The sequence below is a fragment of the Sinocyclocheilus anshuiensis genome, unplaced genomic scaffold (assembly GCF_001515605.1).
Source record: "Sinocyclocheilus anshuiensis isolate Anshui unplaced genomic scaffold, SAMN03320099.WGS_v1.1 scaffold217, whole genome shotgun sequence".
NCBI classification, from domain to species: domain Eukaryota; kingdom Metazoa; phylum Chordata; class Actinopteri; order Cypriniformes; family Cyprinidae; genus Sinocyclocheilus; species Sinocyclocheilus anshuiensis.
This window is the reverse complement of record NW_015536538.1, coordinates 2067672-2090738: the sequence shown is the minus strand read 5'-3', so window position 1 is coordinate 2090738 and position 23067 is coordinate 2067672. Positions and strand designations below refer to the sequence as shown.

At 35.8% G+C, this 23067-nt stretch overlaps 2 protein-coding genes, 1 long non-coding RNA gene and 1 pseudogene across 8 annotated transcripts in view; 2 read left to right on the top strand and 2 right to left on the bottom strand.

Annotated features, from left to right (window-relative positions):
- Positions 1–602, top strand: part of LOC107696447 (BTB/POZ domain-containing protein 2-like) — a 17289-nt pseudogene extending 16687 nt beyond the window's left edge.
- Positions 603–2376: 1774 nt separating this feature from the next.
- Positions 2377–15334, bottom strand: LOC107696714 (elongation factor 2-like). Its single transcript, XM_016497195.1, has 12 exons — positions 15105–15334; positions 13792–13973; positions 10929–11140; positions 10531–10709; positions 9784–9889; positions 9451–9703; positions 9172–9367; positions 6000–6366; positions 4813–5166; positions 3659–3841; positions 3432–3564; positions 2377–2767 (listed from the first exon to the last, which is right to left on the bottom strand). The coding sequence occupies exons 1-12, from the start codon at positions 15332–15334 to the stop codon at positions 2574–2576; spliced, it is 2589 nt and encodes an 862-aa protein (XP_016352681.1). The 3' UTR covers positions 2377–2573.
- A 402-nt stretch (positions 15335–15736) lies between these two features.
- On the bottom strand, positions 15737–19694 carry LOC107696443 (uncharacterized). The gene is made up of 2 exons (XR_001635092.1): positions 19593–19694; positions 15737–15792 (listed from the first exon to the last, which is right to left on the bottom strand). It is a non-coding gene; the product is annotated as an uncharacterized LOC107696443 (long non-coding RNA).
- The window catches only part of LOC107696408 (armadillo repeat-containing protein 6-like), a 30839-nt gene continuing 26338 nt past the window's right edge, over positions 18567–23067 (top strand). Inside the window, exons 1-3 of one of the 6 annotated variants that reach the window (XM_016496729.1) lie at positions 18567–18740; positions 20164–20295; positions 21585–21670. In XM_016496729.1, the coding sequence (XP_016352215.1) occupies positions 18728–18740; positions 20164–20295; positions 21585–21670 (231 nt within the window). In that variant the 5' untranslated portion in view covers positions 18567–18727. Of the gene's footprint in view, positions 18770–20091; positions 20296–21584; positions 21671–23067 lie in introns of all 6 variants that reach the window. The other 5 variants (XM_016496722.1, XM_016496752.1, XM_016496745.1 and 2 more) reach the window with 5 other exon arrangements.

Below are 23067 nucleotides of genomic sequence, written 5' to 3'. Positions count from 1 at the left end.
TAGTCCAGCCTGGACAGAACAAGAGCTTGAACAAGGAGTTGTGAAGCATCTTATAACACATCTCTATCTTCCTCTGTCTCAGGGTCCAGACTCTCACTATGGCACTAAAGGCATGAGGAAGGTCACGCACGAGTCGTCCGGCTCCGGCACCAAAACCAGCTTCACCTTCTGCTACGCCGCGGGAAACAACAACGGCACGTCCGTGGAAGACGGCCAGATCCCAGAGGTCATCTTCTACACGTAGTCTCCGCTGGCGTCTCGGTTTCCGTCGGCACATGATAATGCACTTGACCGTAACGCTGTATTCAGAGAACTGAGAGTAAAGACGGACGCATGAACCTCTCGCCGCTGTTACAGACGTTCTGTCATTAATAACCGATAGTAACAATTGCGATTAGACTTTGACTGTTAACAGCAAGTGAATTACTCACCCACGACTGACTGACATGTAACATGCAAATGTATCTTTATTTTTGTGTATCTGATTTTGCATCAGTCGACCTGGGTTGCAATTAAAACTCTTGCCAAACCTGCACCTCACACTTAAAGGAATAGTTCACCCACGAATGAACAATTACAAGATGTGGATGAGTTTGTTTCTTCATCAGATTTGGAGAAATGTAGCATTGCATCAGTGTCTCAGCAATGGATGCTCTGTAGTGAATGGGTGCCGTCAGAATGAGAGTCCAAACAGCTGATAAAAACATCACAATAATCCACAAGTAATCCACAGCACTCCAGTCCATCAGTTAACATCTGGAGAAGTTCAAACAAATCCACCAAGACGTTTTTTACTTTAAACAGTCGCTTTAATGGCTGACGGCACCCATTCACTGCAGAGCATCCATTGCTGAGCAAGTGATGCAATGCTACATTTCTCCAAATCTGATGAAGAAACAAACTCATCCTAATCTTGGATGACTTGAGAGTGAGTAGATTTTTAAAAAAGACAAATTTTTGGGTGAACTATTGCTTTAATTCTTATCTAAATAAAGCAAATTTTGATGTGTACGCAACTAATGATTTGCGCATATGCTGCCGTACAAAAGCAAGAAGCGATTACATATTTTGTCAGTGCATTTGGATGAAAATTGTGTATTTTAGATTATATGAAAAAAAAAATCTAATCAATCAAGTTTAATCTGCGTTGAGCTTTTGTACAGCAGTGATTGTAGACCAGAGGAACGCAGTCTGTTACCTTCTCTAATGTGCCAAGATGTTCCTCATACATTCAGCACTTAATTTAACGAGAGGCTGAGAATCATTCAGGAACAGTATTTATTTACAGGGTGAACCTCAGCACTCGTGCAAGACTGTTCAGATCAAACACGCTCGTGTTTCTGGATTGTTGATGGTTATGTTGGGTCTTTGTATGACTACTTGTTCAATAAAGATGAATCATTCTTTACATCTGAATGTTTTTGATTTTTAGGACAGCAGACTGAATTTAATGGCCACAATCGTGATTATTTTCTTCTTTATAGTATCTATTCTATATTATTTATGTACAGCACTTTGGCAGACACTAGTTGTTTTTAAATGTGCTATATAAATTAATCGACCATGACCTATTCATAGATGCATGAAAATTGATTTTACTAAACTATCTAAAAAGGGTAATATTTTATGTATTTGAAGGTCTGAGATGTGGGAACAGGGCAACCATTTAGCCTTTTAGGTCTAATCAGCCAATATTGTCTTAAATAGCACTTCATCTTTTATAACATGGGATTTTGACCAAATATATTCGATCTTGATTTTTGTAAAATGTTGCAACAAGATGGTATTTTGTGTGTGAAAAATTAGTTTTGGACAATTTTTAAAAATACCTTAAAGTAACAATTGAGCATGTAAAACAAATATCTTGGAAAAAAAAAAAAATATATAAAAACGTATTTTGGTTTTAAGACAACTTTGATGAAAGGTTTTGATCCACTTCAAATGTTGACCACCAAAATCAGTGATGAGGAGAAAGTCATGAAAAAGGACAAGGGGAAAAAGAAAAAAAAAAACGCTTGATTTTTATCATTGCATTTTTCTAATAAAAATACAACACTAATAAACTTAATATAAATACTACATATTTTTTTGTATTGTATTTTATATTGAAATACAGTAGTTAATATATTGTATTTTGATATTTAAATAAGGCATTTTGACAAATCTCATGTAATCACGAACAGAATTACTGAGCTCAAAAACTACATGAAATATTTGGACTTAAAGTTACACCACTGGACCATTTAATAGATGGACACACACACGGTAGCACAGAAACTAAAGATATATAAATTTGAAAAAACCTAAAATGTCATGGACCTTGGACACACAAGTCAACATCTGCACTGATTGTCAATGAAGCACCGCACACATGCAGGCGAGTAATTTTCCATTTTTATTTTCTTTATTAGATTTACATAATCCACTTGAATTTGCCGTCAGAATGTGATAAACGTGGTGTTTGTTCCCTGTACAGTCCAGTCCCTCTGCCGAACTCTGAGGGAAGGAAGCGAGTGGAATGAGTGTAAAGCGTCGAGGTCGGGCTACAGCACAGAGACGTGTTGCGGGGCCGTTTATAATTTGTCGAGGAAGTTGTCGAGTGCGGGAATGCCCTCCTTCAGGCCCTTGCGTTTGCGAGTCTCGGCCACGATCTGGAAGGGTTTGGACGCGGGGTCCTGGGGGTCACCCTGCAGGATCTGCCAGTGATCGAACACACACTGAGGGAAGGCCTGCCCGCCGGTGTTAGAGCGCAGGTCAGCTGTGAAACCTACACACACACACACACACACACACACACACGAGATGTTAAGAGACTGAACACAAACATAAGTGGATTTGATAGAGACTAGGACACTTTCATTAGGAATGAGAACTGCTACTAGCACAAAACTGGCTCCTTAAACCCTGGAACTGAACACTAATAATACTGATAACTACTACTGCTACTACTAAATTGTACAAAACACAAAAGAAAGAAAAGAAAAAAAAAAAACTAAAACGTATAATACTACTAATCATTATTAAAATAATACTACTACTACAAGGTTCACAAATTAAAATGATACTATTACTAAAAAATTAAATTACTAATATAAAATTATACTACCACTATTAAAATCATATACTAATATATACACTAGTAAAAATCACTATCAATATTAAAATTAGTTAATATTAAGATATAATATAAACAAACACTACTATCAGTTCAAATGCACAGCAATTTTAGTAAAAAAAAAAAAAGAAAAGTTAATTAAAAGTAGTTAATAATAATACATTATACTACCACTAATAATAAAATTATACTGTAAACTTTTTTTTTTTGCTTTTATGGAACTGTATGACAGAGTCCTTTGATTCAATCCAAAAACTGAGTAAGAAACTAATTAGAAAAATGGATTTGAACTGTGTACTTAAACTTGGATACTAACCAAAAGACTCGTTGACGGGCAGAAAGGCCTTAACGATGAACATGGGTGTTCCCATGACCTGAGACTCCTCGAAGACGTGGCCTCGTTTTCGGTTCAACACGCCGTAGATGCCGCCGACCACCTGCTCTGGGCACTGAGAGAGAGGAAGAGACACGGGTGAGAGACGCTCGTATGTTAAAGATGAGGATTTACGCAATAAAGCTGACGTGAAGAACGCGGCGTCTCACCTGAATCTCCACCAGATAGACGGGCTCCATGAGTCGGGGCTCGGCTGTGAGCTGGCAGGCGTACAGCACCCTGCGGGCCGTGGGAATGATCTGGCCACCGCCGCGGTGGATGGCATCCGTGTGGAGAGTCACGTCGTGGATGTCGTAACGGACGGCACGCAGGTTCTCCTCGCAGAGCACACCCTGAGCAGAGAAACCAAACCATGAGGACAGTCAAGTCTCAATCAGAAAACCTCCATTCATAAAGAAAGCTCAAGAGAGCGACAGATTCAACATCCAACAAGCAATACATTTGATAAAACTCAACTTTGAATTTTAAAGCATGTGACAATTTAGTAAATACAACCGATGAAGTTGTGTATAGTATTTAATAATTTATTACTTTGTTTTATTGTATTTTTGATAGTATCAATAATAATAATAATAAAAAAAGCAAAAACTAAAAAAATATAAAATTTATATAAAAAAAATTGGTATTTTTGTAACGATAAAAGTATCAATAGCAATTAAATGCATAGTACAGTAAAATGTATTAATATTTTTTATTAATCTGTATTTTTAAAATATCAACAAAAATTTTTTTAAATAAAATTAAATTTAAAAATTATAAAATATTTTTATTGGTTTGTATTTTTTGTAATGATAAAAGTATCAATAATAGCAAGACTTTTATGCATAATACAATACAATGTATTAATATTTACTAATTTGTATCGTTTTATAATTGCATTCTTAAAACAAAAAGCAAAAACTACAATTAGAAAGAAAAAAAAACAGTAATGCAAATTTTAATAAAAAAAAAAAAAACAAGCATTAAAATAAATGCAAAAATGAAATGCATAATAAAAATACAATTATTATTACTACAACTAATTTCTATTGGTTTGTATTATTTAAAATGAAATACATTAATAAAACAAGTTAAACAATTTAATTTATAATACAACCAAAATATAACCAGGTCCAATTTTCCTTCAAGACTCGATGCGATATTGTAGATTTGAACTTTTTCCTGTGCCTGTGGAGGTCTCAGATATTTGTGATGTGTTATCGATCACTTCTTCAGAGTGGTGCATGATTTCTCCTCATAGACCAGCCAGGACATCAAGAGGACGGCTAGTTAACCAAACCCCATTTAACTTCTAACGTCTCACCTCTTTAGTGGCCCACTGGAATCCAGCCACGACGCTGTCCTTGATCTCGTTCAGGTACTGCACTCCTTTGGTCACGTCCACCAGGAGGTTGGGTCCGGTTCCGTCAGGTCCAAAGCACCAGATCTTACGGGCCTCTGTGACCTCCCACTCGTATTTGTCAGCCAGGTAACGGCCGCGGGCCTTGAGCTCCTGGCGGGATGTCACATCGCCCTTGTCGATGTCTTCGGCGAGACCGTCGGGGAACGGCCTGGCCTTCATGTACAGACGGTTGTGCTTGTTGGGAGACTTGGACAAACACATCTGGTCTGATTCTGCGCTGACCGTCTCTCTGTAGGACACAACGGGGTCCGATTTCTGTTGGAGAACCAGACACACGGGTTACATCAGGAAAGGCTGGTTGATTGAACAATTCAGAAAATTTCAAAGTATATGCAGCTAAATTTTATAAATGCAACTACTGAGCCCCACATGACATGGACCAATATATAAAATGTAGCATTTCTGGGAATTAGGAATTCATTCAACAAATTAACAAGGGGAAAAAAAAAAATCTCAATTTGTGGTCACAATTGAACCAATCAAAATGAGTGAACATTGTTAATTCGTGGCCACCTTTTAACTAAAATGAAAGAACAGATCAATAAAAGCGAGCGAGTGAATTAGGGTTGCAAAGGGGTGGAACATTTCCGGAAACTATCCAAAAATCCCTGGATTAAAAAAATCCTAGAAAGTTTCCAAAATGTCTGGAATATTTCCGAAATTTACTGGATATTTTCCACCTTGTTGCAACCCTGCAAGTGACCGAATAAAAATGAGCAAAAGAACAAACCCAAGCGAATGAACAACAACAAGCAACGAATAAAATTAAAACGAGCAAAGAAATTCTTAATTTGTGGCCACGATTTAAAACAAGGAAACCAATTAATAAAATGAGGGAACATTCTCAATTTGAGATCTATATTTTTCTACTTTACATTGTAATTTCATCCAAAGCATCTACGATTGATTCAAGTGTGCTGGTATTATATTTTTTTGGATTATATACACAACAACTCTATAAAAGACTAAATGTATTTGTAATTAAATTTGTACGTTTTTCTGGGTCTTATGAAATCAGTCCTTCAAACGTCTCCCAATGAAAACTGTAGTTACGTCACTTAAGACTGGAGCATTAAAGATGCACAGACCTTCAGTGGAATGCAGGCGTGGTCCTCCTCCAGATCTTTCAGGCAGATTTCCAGGTGAAGCTCTCCAGCGCCGGCGATGATGTGCTCTCCGGACTCCTCGATGATGCACTGCACCATGGGGTCAGACTTGGCCAGGCGCTTGAGTCCCTCCACTAGTTTGGGCAGGTCGGCGGGGTTCTTGGCCTCCACTGCCACTCTGACCACGGGGCTGACGCTGAACTTCATCACACGCATGTTGTGGGCCTGCTCGAAAGTTGTGATGGTCCCAGTCTTCACCAAAAACTGGTCCACGCCAACCAGACCCACGATGTTACCGCATGGCACGTCTTCGATGGGCTCGACGTAACGGCCCATCATCAAAATGGTCCTGGAATAGAGAAGCGTTATGCGTCAGAAAAGTAGTGCAGTTTCCTGACCTGGTTTTAATCATGTTAACTCTTTCCCCGCCATTGACACTCGGGGGCGCTATTACACATCTTCTGAACGAGTACAAAACCTCCCGAACAAAAACACACGTGAACAGGACGGAGAAATGAGTGATCTCTTATGTAAACGGATGCATATGAAAAATAATGCGATCATCAGCAATAGACAGCAGCATATAAATGAAAACTGCAGTAAAATGTTGATCCAGGAACTGATGTCTGTGCAAGCTTTGGAGGTGTTGATTGAAGCGATTTACTGGATTTATGCTTTGATAATCGTACTGAATATCACCCAGATGTAGTTTTTGATAAAAATTTGATTTTCTCCCCTTTTTGCTCAAAGCTATGCATTTTTATGAAACCTACCTATATTCAAGTGTTGATAAAAGAAGAATGCATTAAGCTAGAATAAAACAGATTTTTTATGTTTAAAAGTAGAGGCTCTGATCTTTATTTTGGTGTATTGCATATTCAAACATTCATACAGCAAAATATACTGGAGGCCATCAAATTTGAGTGAAAATCATCAAAATCACTGGCGGTGGCTGGCAACTTTTCAAAATTTTTCTGGCGGGGAAAGAGTTAATTAGTGATGCACAGAATTTTGGCAACCGGAAATGAATTTTGGCATGAAAAGATCTCAAAATCACAAAAAAATCTAAATAAAATTCACAATTAAACAAAAAATATAATTTAAGAGATCTTTTAGTCTGTGCAGTTTTCAAGTGATGCATGAACAAAACGTCACTAAACATTATTGGTAGTGCACCTACCATCGCAATCTTCATGCTTTATTACTTTTGATATGAAAAAGTCTAAACTTTCAAATTCTGTCAATTATATATACAAACACAATTCAAGTAGAAAACGTGGTCTTTATATTCTTTAATGTGGCATTATTGCCACCCGTTTAATTTATATTTCACAAACAAATGGGAGTAGAAATAACTTGGTCAACAAAAACTGCCTTATGTGCAATTTAAATGTTTGCAAAAAACCTGTTTATTCTAAGTGTTGATTACTACATAAATTAGATTTATTAGATAATTTTCAGTTTTTGGCCCAAATGCATCCTAAATGTTTGGCTTCGGCACAGAAATTTTATTTCGGTGCATCGCTAGAAACAACTATCAGCAACACTAAAGTCTCATTTGTTAACATTAATGCATTAACTAACAAAGAATTTTTTTTACTGCATTAATTATCCTTTGATGCTAGTTAATCAATGTTAATGTCAGTTCACAGTACATTAATGTCAAAAGATAACATTTTAATGCATTACTGACTACTGAATTTAACATTAAAAGATGAGTAACTGCTGCGTATGTATTGTTCATGTTAACTAACGTTAAATGAAACCTCATTGTAAAGTGTTACCATTTTATCATTTAAAAGTTGATTTGTGACCCGTGCTGGAGAAATGAGTCTGAATGCACACGGGCTAATTTTGAGCTAGACCCAAAAAAAAAAAAAGGATGTCTCGAATTTCATGTTTTCAAAAATAATTAGTTCATTAAGCCCTTGTCTAGCAATCCCAGTGCCCCAAATATAGTAATTAAACAACTAAATTTAGCTTTATTTGTATGTTTTCTGAGAGGAGTACCCTTTCTCTGCTCACGTTGCCGCTGACTGATATACGAATCGCACACAAAGGAGTCTCAATGTTAATCAAATGATAAAAGAAAAGATCGCTGCTCTTGATTGAACTGCTTTTGTAGTTGTAATCATCGATTTGTAATGCACACTAAAGTGATTTTTACATTTGATTATTTGTTTCTTACTTGAATGCTTTTGTTTAGATGTAAAATGATAAACATAATGCACTAGGCCTATTTGCTTTCTTATATGTGGCCCTGCAGCACAAAAGCAGTCTTAAGTTGCTGGGGTATATTTGTAGCAATAGCCAACAATACATTGTATGGGTCAAAATTATAGATTTTTCTTTTATGCCAAAAATCATTAGGATATTAAGTAAAGATCATGTTCCATGAAGATTTTGTAAATTTCCTACCATAAATATATAAAAACTTAATTTTTGATTAGTAATATGCATTGCTAAGGACTTCATTTGAACAACTTTAAAGATGATTTTCTCAATATTTAGATTTTTTTTGCACCCTCAGATTCCAGATTTTCAAATAGTTGTATCTCGGCCAAATATTGTCCTATCCTAACAAAAAGGATAGGCAAATAAGGAAAGCTTATTTATTCAGCTTTGAGATGGTATAAAACTCAAAAAAAAAAATTTGACCCTTATGACTGGTTTTGTGCTCCAGGGTCACATTTGTTCCACTCACTATTGTTTTTTTTGCATCTGTTCTAATTTCTAATAAAAAATAATAAATATGGCTATACTGTGATTATTAATATAGTAATTAATATTAAGGAAGTGAAGGAAACAATGCAAAGTTGCTCGGTGACTTTGCTTTAGAACCTTCGTAAAAATTCTACTCGAGTTTTCTCAGAACTGACTTCGCTGACTTTGAACAGGTGTAGCTCAGTCATTTTTCATCCGATTCCAACAAATCTTACATCATTTTAAAGGTCTATAAAAAAAACAACTAATTTTTGTAAATTTGCTCACTGTGACTCATTTTGCCAGCACAGGTCACATAAAAACAGCCTTGTGCAATTAAAATACCACTCCTATAGTGTTGGTTAAATTCAAACTACTATTCAGTTTTTGGCTAAATGAAAAATGAAATTCAGTGCATCACTAGTGTTAATGAGTCTGGAGCGCTGCAGACCTCTGGATGGGTTTCAGGTAAAGATCCTCCTTCTTCCCAGGGGTGAAGTTTGGTCCCATGATTCGCACTTTCAGCCCAGTGGACACGACACCAGAGAACACACGGCCGAAAGCGTAGAAACGACCCTTATCTGTGGTCGGCACCATCTTTGAGATGTACATCATGAGGGGAGCCTTAGGGTCACAGTTCTTAATACCTGCGCAGACCACAACAAAGACAGTCAGACACTTCAAATGCAGCAAACAGCAAAGTAAACGCAAGAAAATGAGTGCATCGTACCCATTGCAGCTTCATCATCTCCAGGTCCTTCGTAAAGCAGCTCGCAGCGGTACCTCTGTGACGTGACGGGAGAGGGCAGGTGAATGGTGATCATCTGAAGCAGAGCTTCTCCGGCGGGCAGCCAGCGACGCATCACAGCCTTCAGCAGCTGCTTGCCTTCCTTATCCTTGTCCTCGGGGTCCAGCTTGATGTCCAGCTTCTCGATCAGCTTGGCGGTTTCCTCCTTCCTGAAGTTCATGATGGCATCGAACACCTGGAGATCGAGGAAGTGAGGTGTGATCACCGGTGTATCACAAGTAGATTTGCACTACTATTTAAGGCTCTTTAAGGTACCTTGAAGATGGGGTCCAGGATGAGCTGGGCGAAGGTGCGGGGCAGTTTCTTTCCATCAGGGCCGTTGGCAGACTTGCTGAATTTACCGGTGGCTGGGTCAAAAAACCTGGAAAAGCAGCAGAGAATGAGTAATATTTAACCGATCGGTTTCCATTATTTACACTACGGTTCAATAGTTTTAGGTCACTGAAGTTTTACACCTTATACTTATTCATGTAGATGTACATCGTGTAAGTCAAATAACCTTCAGACAAAAGATTATCTATAAAATATTTCAAAAGTACTCTAGCGTAAAGGCTTCATATTCATACTTTTATTCATCAAAGATGCATTAAATTGATCGAAAGTAACAGTAAAGACATTATAATTAAAACATTAAGCATACATTAAAATACATTTATTTTTCAAATAAAGTAAACTTATATTTAAAATAAGTGACCCCGCCCCCCCCCCAATTTTCTGCTTAAAGAATCCTGAAAAAATATAATGCAGGAATTATATAGGAATAAATAATAGTTTCTAATATTACAATAAACTTTTTATTGTAAACGTATCACAATATGATCAAATATTTTAATAAAATAAACACTTGGTGAGCAGAAGAGACTTTAAAAGCACTTTAAAAAAATCTTTTAAATGCCAATGTATAAGCTTAGGCCTCCTAGAAGATGTTTAATTTAAATTACTAATATAATACAAAAAGGAGCTTCATCTTTGCACAGACTTATTTAGCGATATGAATCTCACCTGTCACCCCAGAGTTTCTTCATCATGTCCTCCACTTTCTTACAGCGTTCAGCTGGGCTCAGCTGACCTTCACCTTTAGCAGCAAACTTGGCCACATACATCTCAGCAAACTGCTTCAGAGTGAAGGCCCAGCCGTGAAGACCGGATCCAAAACCCACAGTACCGATCACTGGATCGATCTGAGAGAAAGCAGAGAGAGATGAGCACAAACACACCGATATAATGAGACTGCAGCTCTGGAAGGGTTAGAAATCACTAATAGATCAGCGCAGGTCTCAGATATTGCGGTTAGTTGTTCATCAGCCCATCAGAGTGGTGCATAGTTTCTCCTCACAGACCACACAGCATTTTAGCACTTCATTAACTTCACATATTAATGAATGAGTGCATGCTCTCACCATGATGTTGCCCATGGGTCCTCTCTCGTCCTCTCCGTAGGTGGAGATGATGACGTTGACGTTCTCCACGATGCGCTGGAAGGTTTGGTACAGCTCCTCGGGGACCAGCTGCAGCTCAAGCAGGGCCCGGTCCATCTTATTCATCATCAGCACGGGCTTAATGCGCTCGGCGATGGCCTGTCTCAGCACCGTCTCTGTCTGCACGCACACACCTGCGCAAAAAGCAGACATTTAACGTCCTGTAAAGGGCTTTGCACACTGAAAGCGAAAATTCGGCGCGATGACGCTTTTGAATCGAAACAATAGATCCCTATGGGGCTATTCACACCAGGCGCGATCATTCGCGGTGCGAAAAAGCAAGGATTTTTTTTCATCCTGTGTGTCGCTCCGCGATGAAACGGGCCGTCCAATCAGATTTGAGCTTAGATCATGTGCCCAGAGCAGCTGCTGTTGCACGAGTGGTGGCACGGTTTCGAAAATCAGTGTTAACTAACACCGAAGAAGAGTATCCCGGTAGAGAGAAGAGAGTGGATGCAGAGTTCCTGTTATCTTTGGTATCTGAGAACTAGGGTTGGGTACCGAACTCGGTACTTTTAAGGGTTAAGGGTACCGACCGAATTTCATCGGTACTACAGAATCACGTTAAAGCAATCGGTGCCAAATTTCGGTACCTCATAACGCATCTGGGCGCATACGCTACATGTTTTAAAGGAATATTCACACAATCTTTCTTCCATGTATTAATGTCAACAGTAAACCTCAGTTTGTTTGCCAAAAAATAAAAGGGTTTAATTTTCATTTGATTTAACATAAATGTTTAATGCCTTCATTTGATTTTGTGAAAAATTAAAACAAGAATTTCTGGGGAAAAAAAAAAAAAGTTTGTAGGGCCCAATTGTTCAAAATGTTGAAATTGAGACTTTTGGACTTATTTTTTTCACTGAAATAAATGTTTTTGTAATTACACAAGAGTAAAGTACCGAAAAAAGGTACCATTGCGTACCGGCACCAAAATTTAGGCACCGATACCGGTACCGTATCGGTTAAAATGTAAACAGTACCCTCAAAAGGTTGAAATTGAGACTTTGACTATTTTTTTCACTGAAATAAATGTTTTTGTAATTACACAAGAGTAAAGTACCGAAAAAAGGTACCGTTGCGTACCGGCACCAAAATGTAGGTACCGATACCGGTACCGTATCGGTTAAAATGTAAACAGTACCCAACCCTACTGAGAACAGATTTCTTCACATGTTCTTAATATAATTTCCAAATTCTCCATTGAATTATGTGATCTGGAGTGTTCGTTTTCTTCCACGTACGCGAGTGTTATGAGTCAGAGCGCGTTAACTCTCTAGATCTTCAGTTTAAAAAAAACGAGTGAAATATTTTTCTACACATGAAATATGAAAGCAAATAGACATACGATTACGACGATATATTTTCTGTATGCAGCTCATGGTAATTTTGTAACAATAAAGGATGTTTATGACAATAAGCAGTGTGGCGTTATTAAACAGCCTACAAAGAGTGCATGTCTGCCTATTATAGAATCAAAATCAACTATAGATCACAATCGGAAGTTATTACAAGCACTCGATGATGGTTTATAGTGGGTTTTAAGCAAAAACAATAATCACATAAATTTTCAAATGTGGCTTGATGCTAATTGTGGCTGCACGATAAATCGCATGCGATATTTAATGCGCATCTTGTTAGAAAGCCGTTTCTGTAATCAGCGGTAAATCTCCATGCTAATTGTGCTTATATTTTAAGATGTTTTCTTGTAAGCATTATAGATAGTTTGTGTTTCTGGAGTAGAACCAAACTTTATTTAGCTATATATAATGCTGTATATTGAGCAGTGGATGATGTTAAATCCATATATGAGATACTTCTGCAGGTATTATGAAGTTAAATTTAAGACCTTTTTAAGACCAAGAAAGAAATGGAAGGGGAAACAAATTTTATGACCATTTTGGCTGATATTTGTTCATGCTTTTAATGAATAAGCTCAATTCAAAGGGAAAATAAGTTTATTTTTCTGACACTATTGGCAGATATTTGTTCTCATTTATGTACAAAGGCACTTCATTTTGATCAATTTCTCAGAAAACAAGATTTCATTCATCTTTATTTTGCATCTCAATTAAATGTTTCTTGATTTAAGAATGATTCGATTTCTAAAAAGGAACACAAGACAAAAACGCTGAGGAAAATAATAATTTTTGCATCGTATGCAATATTTAATACCATAACTTCATGAATTTGAGACTTTCTCCTCAAGACCTTAATTTATGAAAGGACAAATTAAGACGTTTTAAGAGTGGCAGAAACGGACAACACAAGTTGTATTAGCGGCACTAAAACGTCCAGAAAAATACAACTTCAAACAGCTTGTCATTAGTTTAACTCCTTTGCAAAAAAAAAAAAGGCTTGAATACCTCTACGTACAAGCACTAAAATATGGAAATAGGTTTTACACATTGCTGTTCTTCCTCTGTATTCCTGACTTGCTTTCCAGTTGAAATGAAGACTCTAAAATCAAGATGCATTTAATTAAAGCAAAATCACATTATTATAAAACTTGTTTTCTGATTAAAATGAATTGAGTTTGATTAAAACCAGTATAAACAAGGTAAATAAAGTTCCTTGATTTAAGGAGCTTTAAATATTTGTATTGTAAAATAAGACAAACACTGATGAAGACATCTATTTTTTTTTTTGCAGAGGATGCAACATTTAATGCCATTAACTATATGAATTTAAGACTTTTGGTACAATTTAAAAGCTTAATTTGTGGAAAGGCGACTTTAGACCGTATCAACAACAGTACGATGTAGAACCACAGTAAAAAGTTTACCAGAGACACAGTCCACCACAACCAGAGCTCCATCAGTGACACGCAGAGCAGCCGTGACCTCAGAGGAGAAGTCGACGTGTCCGGGAGAGTCGATCAGGTTGATGAGGAAACCAGCTCCATCCTTACACTGCTTAATGAAGGCCATGTCATTATCGGCCAGCTCATAGTACATGGAGATGGCACTGTGAAAGATCAACAACAAACTCTTTGTATAGCAGTATTAGACACTCCGCTTGGCTTTTGTTTTGTTCTAGTAAGCAGGTCATAAATGATTGGCTGTTTTGGCCAACTATGAATTTAGAGTTTGAGTTACGTTACAACTAAACTACACAGGATTGATTTTTCTATGAGCAATAAAGAACATGCATCAAATTGTTAGCACTCTGTCCCTCACTACATGCACTCAAAACATTGTATTTTAGTTATTATTAATAAACATGGAAGCTCAAATCCATGACCTCCTGGTTTGACCATATTTGATGCTAAACTATCTTAACTTTCATTTTGGTAGAATCATACATGACGCGTTGTTGCATTTTTGTTTTGCAATATGTGTGACACGATATATTGTTTCACCCCTAACAAATACTTAATTTTACTCCAGTGTATAAAGCTATATATGACTCAACACCATAAAGCAGTGAAAAAGCAGTTGAACAGCATTTGCCCTCATGCACATCACAGCCACTCCCTACTGAACATCATTTATATGCATGCACAATAATGAGCAGGTTCCATTTAATTGCATTTTATTTACAGGATTGCCATTTTAACTGCCTGATATTTCCAGATGTAGTTACGCATAATAATGTTCATATCTATTTAAAAGCATTTTATTTACAGACTTGCAATTTTAAAATTCCCTGATATTTCCACGTTTAGTTATGCTACACGTACATGATGTTTACATCTATTTAATTGCAACTTCATAGGCTTGCAAATTTAAAACAGCCTGATATTTCCAGATTCGGTAATGCATGATAATGTTTTTCCTATTAAATTGCATTTTATTTACAGACTTGCAATTGTGAAATTCCCAAGTTAGTCATCATGTGCAATCATGTTTAAAGGCTTGCGAATTTAAAATCGATATTTCTAAGTTTAGTCATGCAGGAAATGTTAACATCATTAAAATCAGAATTGCATTTTAGAAAATTGCCTGATATTCCCAGGTTTAGTTATGCACAATAATGTTTACATCCATTTAATTGTACTTTTACAGGCTTGCAAATTTCCCTGCTATTTCCAGGTTTAATTGTGCATGATAATGTTTATATACACATTTAATTGCATTTTATTTGCAGGCTTCTTACGTGGATTTGATGGTGATGCAGCGCTCTTGCTCATCTTTGCGCGTGTCAGTGAAGCGGGTCTCTCCGGCGCGGGCCGAAGCGATGATTCCAGCCTTGGACACCAGAGAGTCGGTCAGCGTAGATTTCCCGTGGTCCACATGCGCAATCACGGACATGTTACGGATATTGGACTTCTTGTCCATGATGGCACGGATCTGGTCCACTGTGAAGTTCACCTGGAAGAGACACATTTGTCATTCGTCATCAAAACGAATTATGCGTTCTTGACAAACCTCTTAGCAACACATTAAGATTTCTAGATGACATTATACTGGTCCTTAACACATCAAAACTTCTGTAGGCCTAAAGAATAAATGTTGCATTTCTTCCATATACAAAGAGCAAATTAGACCTTTTGAAGTAGATATCAAATGTGAAATTTATATTAAACATGACCAGTGTTGGGAAGGTTACTTTGGAAATGCAACGCGCTACAGATTACAAGTTAGCCTATTTAAAATATAATAAGTATGCGCGTGTCAGTGAAGCGGGTCTCTCCGGCGCGGGCCGAAGCGATGATTCCAGCCTTGGACACCAGAGAGTCAGTCAGCGTAGATTTCCCGTGGTCCACATGCGCAATCACGGACATGTTACGGATATTGGACTTCTTGTCCATGATGGCACGGATCTGGTCCACTGTGAAGTTCACCTGGAAGAGACACATTTGTCATTCGTCATCAAAACGAATTATGCGTTCTTGACAAACCTCTTAGCAACACATTAAGATTTCTAGATGACATTATACTGGTCCTTAACACATCAAAACTTCTGTAGGCCTAAAGAATAAATGTTGCATTTCTTCCATATACAAAGAGCAAATTAGACCTTTTGAAGTAGATATCAAATGTGAAATTTATATTAAACATGACCAGTGTTGGGAAGGTTACTTTGGAAATGCAACAAAAACACAGATTACAAGTTAGCCTATTTAAAATATAATAAGTAGTGTAACTATTTCAATTACTTTATTAATGTAACTGATTACATTTGATTAATTTTCTAATGAATGTTTTCAACTGTTAATCACTTTGAAACATTTATAGCAGGCCGGGTTAACTTTGCAGTAGCGCTCAACGCTGATTACTATCTTTATTAAGATAAAATAATTACATTTTAAAGCACAGCAGCCACAAAATCAGACTTTAGCACCTCTTTTACTTTGAGGTCGTTCTGGGGTTAAACACGAATTCAAAATCATAACAAGAAATAGTTTATTAGTTATGAAACCGTTTTTGAAATCAAATCTTTGCATAGCTATGACAAAAAACACTGGCATCTAACAATACGTTGGAAAATTTTATTTTTTATTATATATTTTAAAGCAGTCGATGCAATTCGGTAAATAAATCAATTAAATCTGTATAAGTGTGAAAAAAATTCATATGTAACCTTCTTTGTAATCGTTGACATTTTCATAACTAATTTAATTACACATTTTTTCTAAGTAAATGTAACGGATTAGTTACATTTTGTAATTAAATTACGTAATTCCGATACACGTAACTAGTTGCTCGTCAACACTGAACGCGACACGTGACTGTATATAAGCGACAGTAATGCGGTAACGAATTCTTGCATTATTTTGCCGCGTAAAACGCAATGGCTTTTATTCAAAGGCCAGAATAAATGCACCTGCTTAAATATTCACCACTAGCGCCCTTTCGACGGCCTACCGTAAGCCATTGCGAAACAATAGACGGTCATGTGCGTGATGTGGCCCCGCTGATAAACTGCACATACGGGATACAGCAACACGTGACTGCTGTGTGCCGGTGAGAACACACCCGACGCCTGCCGTTAAACCGACCGGCAAAGTGACTAAAACCGCACACAGCCCATCACAAACAGAGGGAAAACATAAGAACTAGTACTGGAATTAAAAGATCAGGCTATGGGGTTAAAAAAACAGATAACGGAGGGCTTTAGATGTGATTTTTCTCAAGCACGCGATTCTTTCCACAATACGTGGCACCGTTAGCTAACATGCTAACTAGGCCCGGCCTGACAAACAAACCAAACCACTCAAAATTACCCATTAAGGATTTGGTTCGAGTTATACTCGCTGAGAATTTAATAAGCGAGATATAATCTAGTCAGAAACCACGATAAATAATTTGTAAAGCATTTTAAAAGTGAGTCGCGCCGCAAAACAGTCGCTGCCATTTTGTTTTGTGGGAAACTAACCGGCCTTTTCCCGCACGCATTTACCGAAAATTTATGTATTTATATATAATTCATATTATATATAAATATAAATATGTTATATATAAATACAACATATTTTTCTTAAATATATATTAAATATATTTATGTGTGTGTATTTTTATATGCATAATAAATATACACAGCACACACATATATTATATAAACACAAACTTTTGTTTTGGATGTGATTAATCACGATGAATCATTTGACAGCACTAAAATAAATAAATAAATAATGAATTGTCCAATAGTTAAGTAAATAACAGTATAAAAAATTAAATAAATAAAGAAAGAAATAGTCACATATTAATAAAGTGGGTCATTATATAATATTTAAGTAAGCAACAGAATAAGTAAATAAGTAAGTAGTCAAATACATGCACATAGAAATGCTTAAATAAGACAGTTATATAATATTTAGGTAAAAAACAGAATAAATAAATAAATAAATAAAACAGACATATCCATACACATAAAATGCTTAAATAGGAAATTAATTGTCTAATAACTAACTAACTAAATAAATAAATAGCTCATATAAATTATTAAATGGGACATTAATTGTATAATATTTCAGTAAATAACAGTATAAATTATGAACTAAATAAATAAATAAATAGTCACATACAAGCACATATTAATAAAGTGGGGCATTATATAATATTGAAGCAAGCAACAGAATAAGTAAATAAGTGAGTAGTCAAATACATGCTCATGTGAATGCTTAAATAGAACATTAGTTGCATAATATTTATGTAAATAACAGAATAAATAAACACGCAAATATAAACGCTTAAATAGGACATCAGTTGTTAAATTGCAATAAATAAATAATTTTATTATAAATGTAAATAATTTAATGGGTTTTTTTATTAACAATTGCAATACAATATTGTGAAGAGTATTAAAAAGTAAAATTCCTAGGCGAATGTAAATTTGTTTCGAAAAGGGTCATTAATCATTATTCAGATAAGTGTAAATATATACCCAAATTAGCCTCAAGGTACTTTGAATAAACATTAATTTGTGGAATATCAGTTATATCATTTGCATACGACTTTTTTTTTTAAATATGAACAATGTTTTGTCTGTCTACATCCATGCGTTTATGAAGCGGAACCTATTTTCTCTCGCGAATCTCACCCGAGCCACATTAAAGAAAACGCAACGCTACGCTTTGCTTTAATTCACGAAGCGCTTGAGTCAGTTAAATTGCGTTGCGTTCACACGCTGTTCTATGCTTACGCTTTTAGCGTACTGCCCACTGTTCTGCAAGGAGCCTTTTATCACAAGGGTCCAGGCTGGCTGGGTGTTGGCGAGTTTGAGGATTATTATCAGTTTTGTGTTAAACCGGCTTGTTTTGCTTTGGGTTCGAGTGAATGTTACGTTCAGGTAGTGTAACTAACGGCGAGTGATTTACGGTAATAAATAACGTTTTTGTGTTAATCAGGTGAATTGTGTCGGTACCATGGTGCAGTCAGTGATGCTGTCAGATGGTAATACCAGAGTAATGTGATATATAGCATAGTATTATTGAGTGATTACGAAATGTGATGTGCTATTTTCATATTTCTGTAAGGTACTTTACTGCATATAGTGGTATTACCATGGTACATGTCCAAAAACCATGGTAACCCTATTGTGTTTTTTGTTAGTGTAACCTATCTGCCTGAGTTGCATGTCCTAAACCAAATAAACCAAACGCAATCTCCCGCTTCCTTTTGAATGCATTGGTTGCCAGGCTATAAAAGCCAAACCAAAGCGCTGAAGCTCTGTTGTGGTGTTTTCCTGCAGCTGCTGCAGTCATGGCCACACGCAGGATCACACAGGAGACCGGGGTTAAAAAAACAGATAACGGAAGGCTTTAGATGTGATTTTTCTCAAGCACGCGATTCTTTCCACAATACGTGGCACCGTTAGCTAACATGCTAACTAGGCCCGGCCTGACAAACAAACCAAACCACTCAAAATTACCCATTAAGGATTTGGTTCGAGTTATACTCGCTGAGAATTTAATAAGCGAGATATAATCTAGTCAGAAACCACGATAAATAATTTGTAAAGCATTTTAAAAGTGAGTCGCGCCGCAAAACAGTCGCTGCCATTTTGTTTTGTGGGAAACTAACCGGCCTTTTCCCGCACGCATTTACCGAAAATCCCGTTAAACGCACAAATACTGCATCTGATATTAAAATCTGCTCGCTGCACATCTGTATCGAATCAAAGAATACGTCCGATACGTACCATTTTGGCAGATGTTTCAGGATTCACTCAGCACTGCTATTAGAACAGAGCGCGCGCTGCCTTCCGCTGGTGGGGACAGGCAGGGAGAAGGACGCGTCACGACGCAGCGCGGGCTTATATTCAGGCGACGCTTTCAGCTCAGCGTCATGACGCACGCACGCGGCTGGAAGATACAGCTCCCCCTGGCGTCACACATGAGCAAAAGATGCGAATGAAATACAGCATTTACATATGACATAACTGAAATATGGAAGAAAAATCGAAAATAAATAAATAAACAGACACAATCATGCACATTTAAATGTTTAAATAAGACATTAGTTATATAATATTTAAGTAAATAACAATGAATGAATGAATGAATAAATAAATAAATAAATTAGACACACCCATACACATAAAATGTATATATAATTCTAAAAACTATAGTAACACCATAGTTTCATGTCCTGAACTGATAACCAAATACAGGCTTCCTTTTGAATGCATTGGTTGTCAGGCATTAAAAGCCCAGCTGAAGCACTGAAGCTGAAGCACTGAAGCTGAAGCTCTGCTGTGGTGTTTCCAGCAGCTGCTGCAGTCATGGCCACACGCAGGATCACACAGGAGACCTTTGATGCAGTGGTCAGAGAAAACATCGAGGAGTTTGACATGGAGGACAGCGAAGCTCTGAAGGAGGCCGTTGAGCAGTTTGAGTCTCAGGGTGAGTTATTAAAAAAAAAACACGTGACCTGTGTTAATGAGAAAATGTTCATGAAAAATCCTTTAGTTTACTTTAATATATCTACTTAATTATGTTGTGTACCCTGGCCTGAGTGAATATATGCATGTGTATGTAAAATGTATACCAATTATATATATATTTATGTCTGTATATATATATAGAAGTGAGTACACCCCTCACATTTCTATAAATATTTTATTATTCCTATCCTAACAAACCATACATCAATGGAAAGCTTATATATTATATGATGTATAAATCTCAATTTTGAAAAATTGACACTTATGACTGGTTTTGTGGTCCAGGGTCACGTATTGTATATATTTTTTCAATATTACTGTTTTGAATATATTTTTGAGCAAATAATGCAGCCTTCGTGAGCAGAAGACACATCTGTCAAAAACATTCAAAGATCTTAATTATTCTCAACTTTACACCAGTTATATAAAGAAAGAAAGAAATAGTCACATTCATGCACATATAAAACTTAAATATTATACAGCTAATGTCCTATTTAAGTAAATAAATAAATAAATAGTCACATCCATGCTCCTATAAATGCTTAAATGGGATGTTGATTGTATAATATGTAAATAAATAACAAAATAAATACACAAATAAATTAGCATCAATGATTATATAAATGCTTGACTATAATACAACTAATGTTCTATTTAAGTAAACAAATAAATAAATAAATAGTCGCATTCATGATCATATAAATGCTCAAATGGGACATTGATTGCATAATATTTAAATAAATAACAGAATACATGCATACATAGTTACATCAATGCTCATATAAAATATTTAAGTAAAATACAGAATAAATGAAGAAACAGATATAGTTACATCCATGCACATATGTGTTTTTAATCTTTTTTATGTAATAACTTTTTTTTAAATAAATAAATGCAGCTTTTAAGTGAGCATAAGAGACTTATTTCAGAAAGACTGCAGACTGCTTTTTGACTGCATATATATATATATATATATATATATCCTGATTTGTTGATACTGAGTTCAAAAATATCAATTAAAAACTTTCCATCACATTTATTTTAGGAGCTTGTATAAAAATGTAGTTTTTACACAGCAGGACTTTTCAAGTGAACTACAAAAAGATTATAGGTCATTTAAAATGGTAATAATAGGGACCTTTGCATTCATAATTAATGTACACATTAGAATACATTATACAGTATTGGTGTGTAGATATAGATGTATATGGTGATATGATAATGAAGTGGTTTGATTTGTCCTCGCAGGTGTGGATCTCAGCAACATTGTTAAAGCCGTGCCCAAAGTTTCTTCTGAAGAAAACACAGAGGATCAGACCCATGAGGTTCTTCAGGTATAAAATGCATCCAGAAATTTCAAACAGATTTTTAATCTCTTTTAAAACTAGATTTTTTAAAAACAGATGTCGCATAGGTCATACAAGACGGACTCATGCATTTTTGCTTAAAGGTGAAGACCCTTCTCAATGCATGTTCTGCAAGGTTCTCCTTTCTGTCAAACATATTTTATTGGACTGTCCTGCTTTTAATGTATGTAGAAAACCCTTTTATGAAGTGAACTCACTTAAAGAGTTAAGTATAATTTTGCCAGAAAAAGTTTTAGAATTTTTATCATATGTTAAGGTAAAAAGTCTTGCGTAATATAACGTGTGTTTGTTTGTTTCCTGGTTTTTATTGTATTTGTTATACTTGTATTTTAGCCTAAGATGCTGACATGGCATTAAATAAAAGTATACTACTACTGCTACTTTATGTTTGTAATTGTTATGTTATGTTTAGTCTGTCCCCAACCTACCTCATTACATGCGTATTTGTCTGTTTACATTGCACTGCTCAATTTATACACTAATATAACACTTTACATGCATGTATATACTTCATGTTTATAGTGTTGTATACATATGCTCTTTAAATACCTTATTATTATTATTGGTTATTTATATGTATACATTTCATATACACTACCGGTCAAAAGTTTGGGATCAGAACGATTTTTAATGTTTTTTTTTACAGGAGTTTCTTAAGCTCATCAATGCTGCATTTATTTGATCAAAAATACAGGAAAAAAATTTAATATTGTGAAATAATATTATGATGTAAAATAAAGTTTTTCCATTTTAATATACATTAAAATGTAATTTATTGCTGTGATGCAAAGCTGAATTTCCATCATAATTACTCCAGTCTTCAGTGTCACATGATCTTCAGAAATCATTCTAATATGCTGATTTATTATCAGAGCTGGAAACTGTTGCTGCTTCATATTTTTTTGGAACCCGTGATACTTTTTTTCAGGATTCTCTGATGAATAAAAAGTTCAAAAGAAGAGCATTTATTTAAAATAGAAATCTTTTCTAACAATATACACTACAGTTCAAAAGTTTGGTGTCAGTAAATTTGTATTCTTTCTTTTTTTTTTTGAAAGAAATTAAAACTTTTATTCAGCAAGGATGTGTTAAATTGATAGCAAAGATTTATATTGTTAGAAAAGATTTATATTTTGAATAAATGCTGTTCTTTTTAACTTTTTATTCATCAAAGAATCCTGAAAAAAGTATCGCAGTCGGCAAAAAAATATTTGTCAGCACAACTGTTGCCAGCGTTGATAATTCTAATAATAAATCAGCATATTAGAATGATTTCTGAAGGGTCATGTGACACTGAAGACTGGAGTAATGGCTGATGGAAATTCAGCTTTGCATCACAGAAATAAATTATATTTTAAAGTATA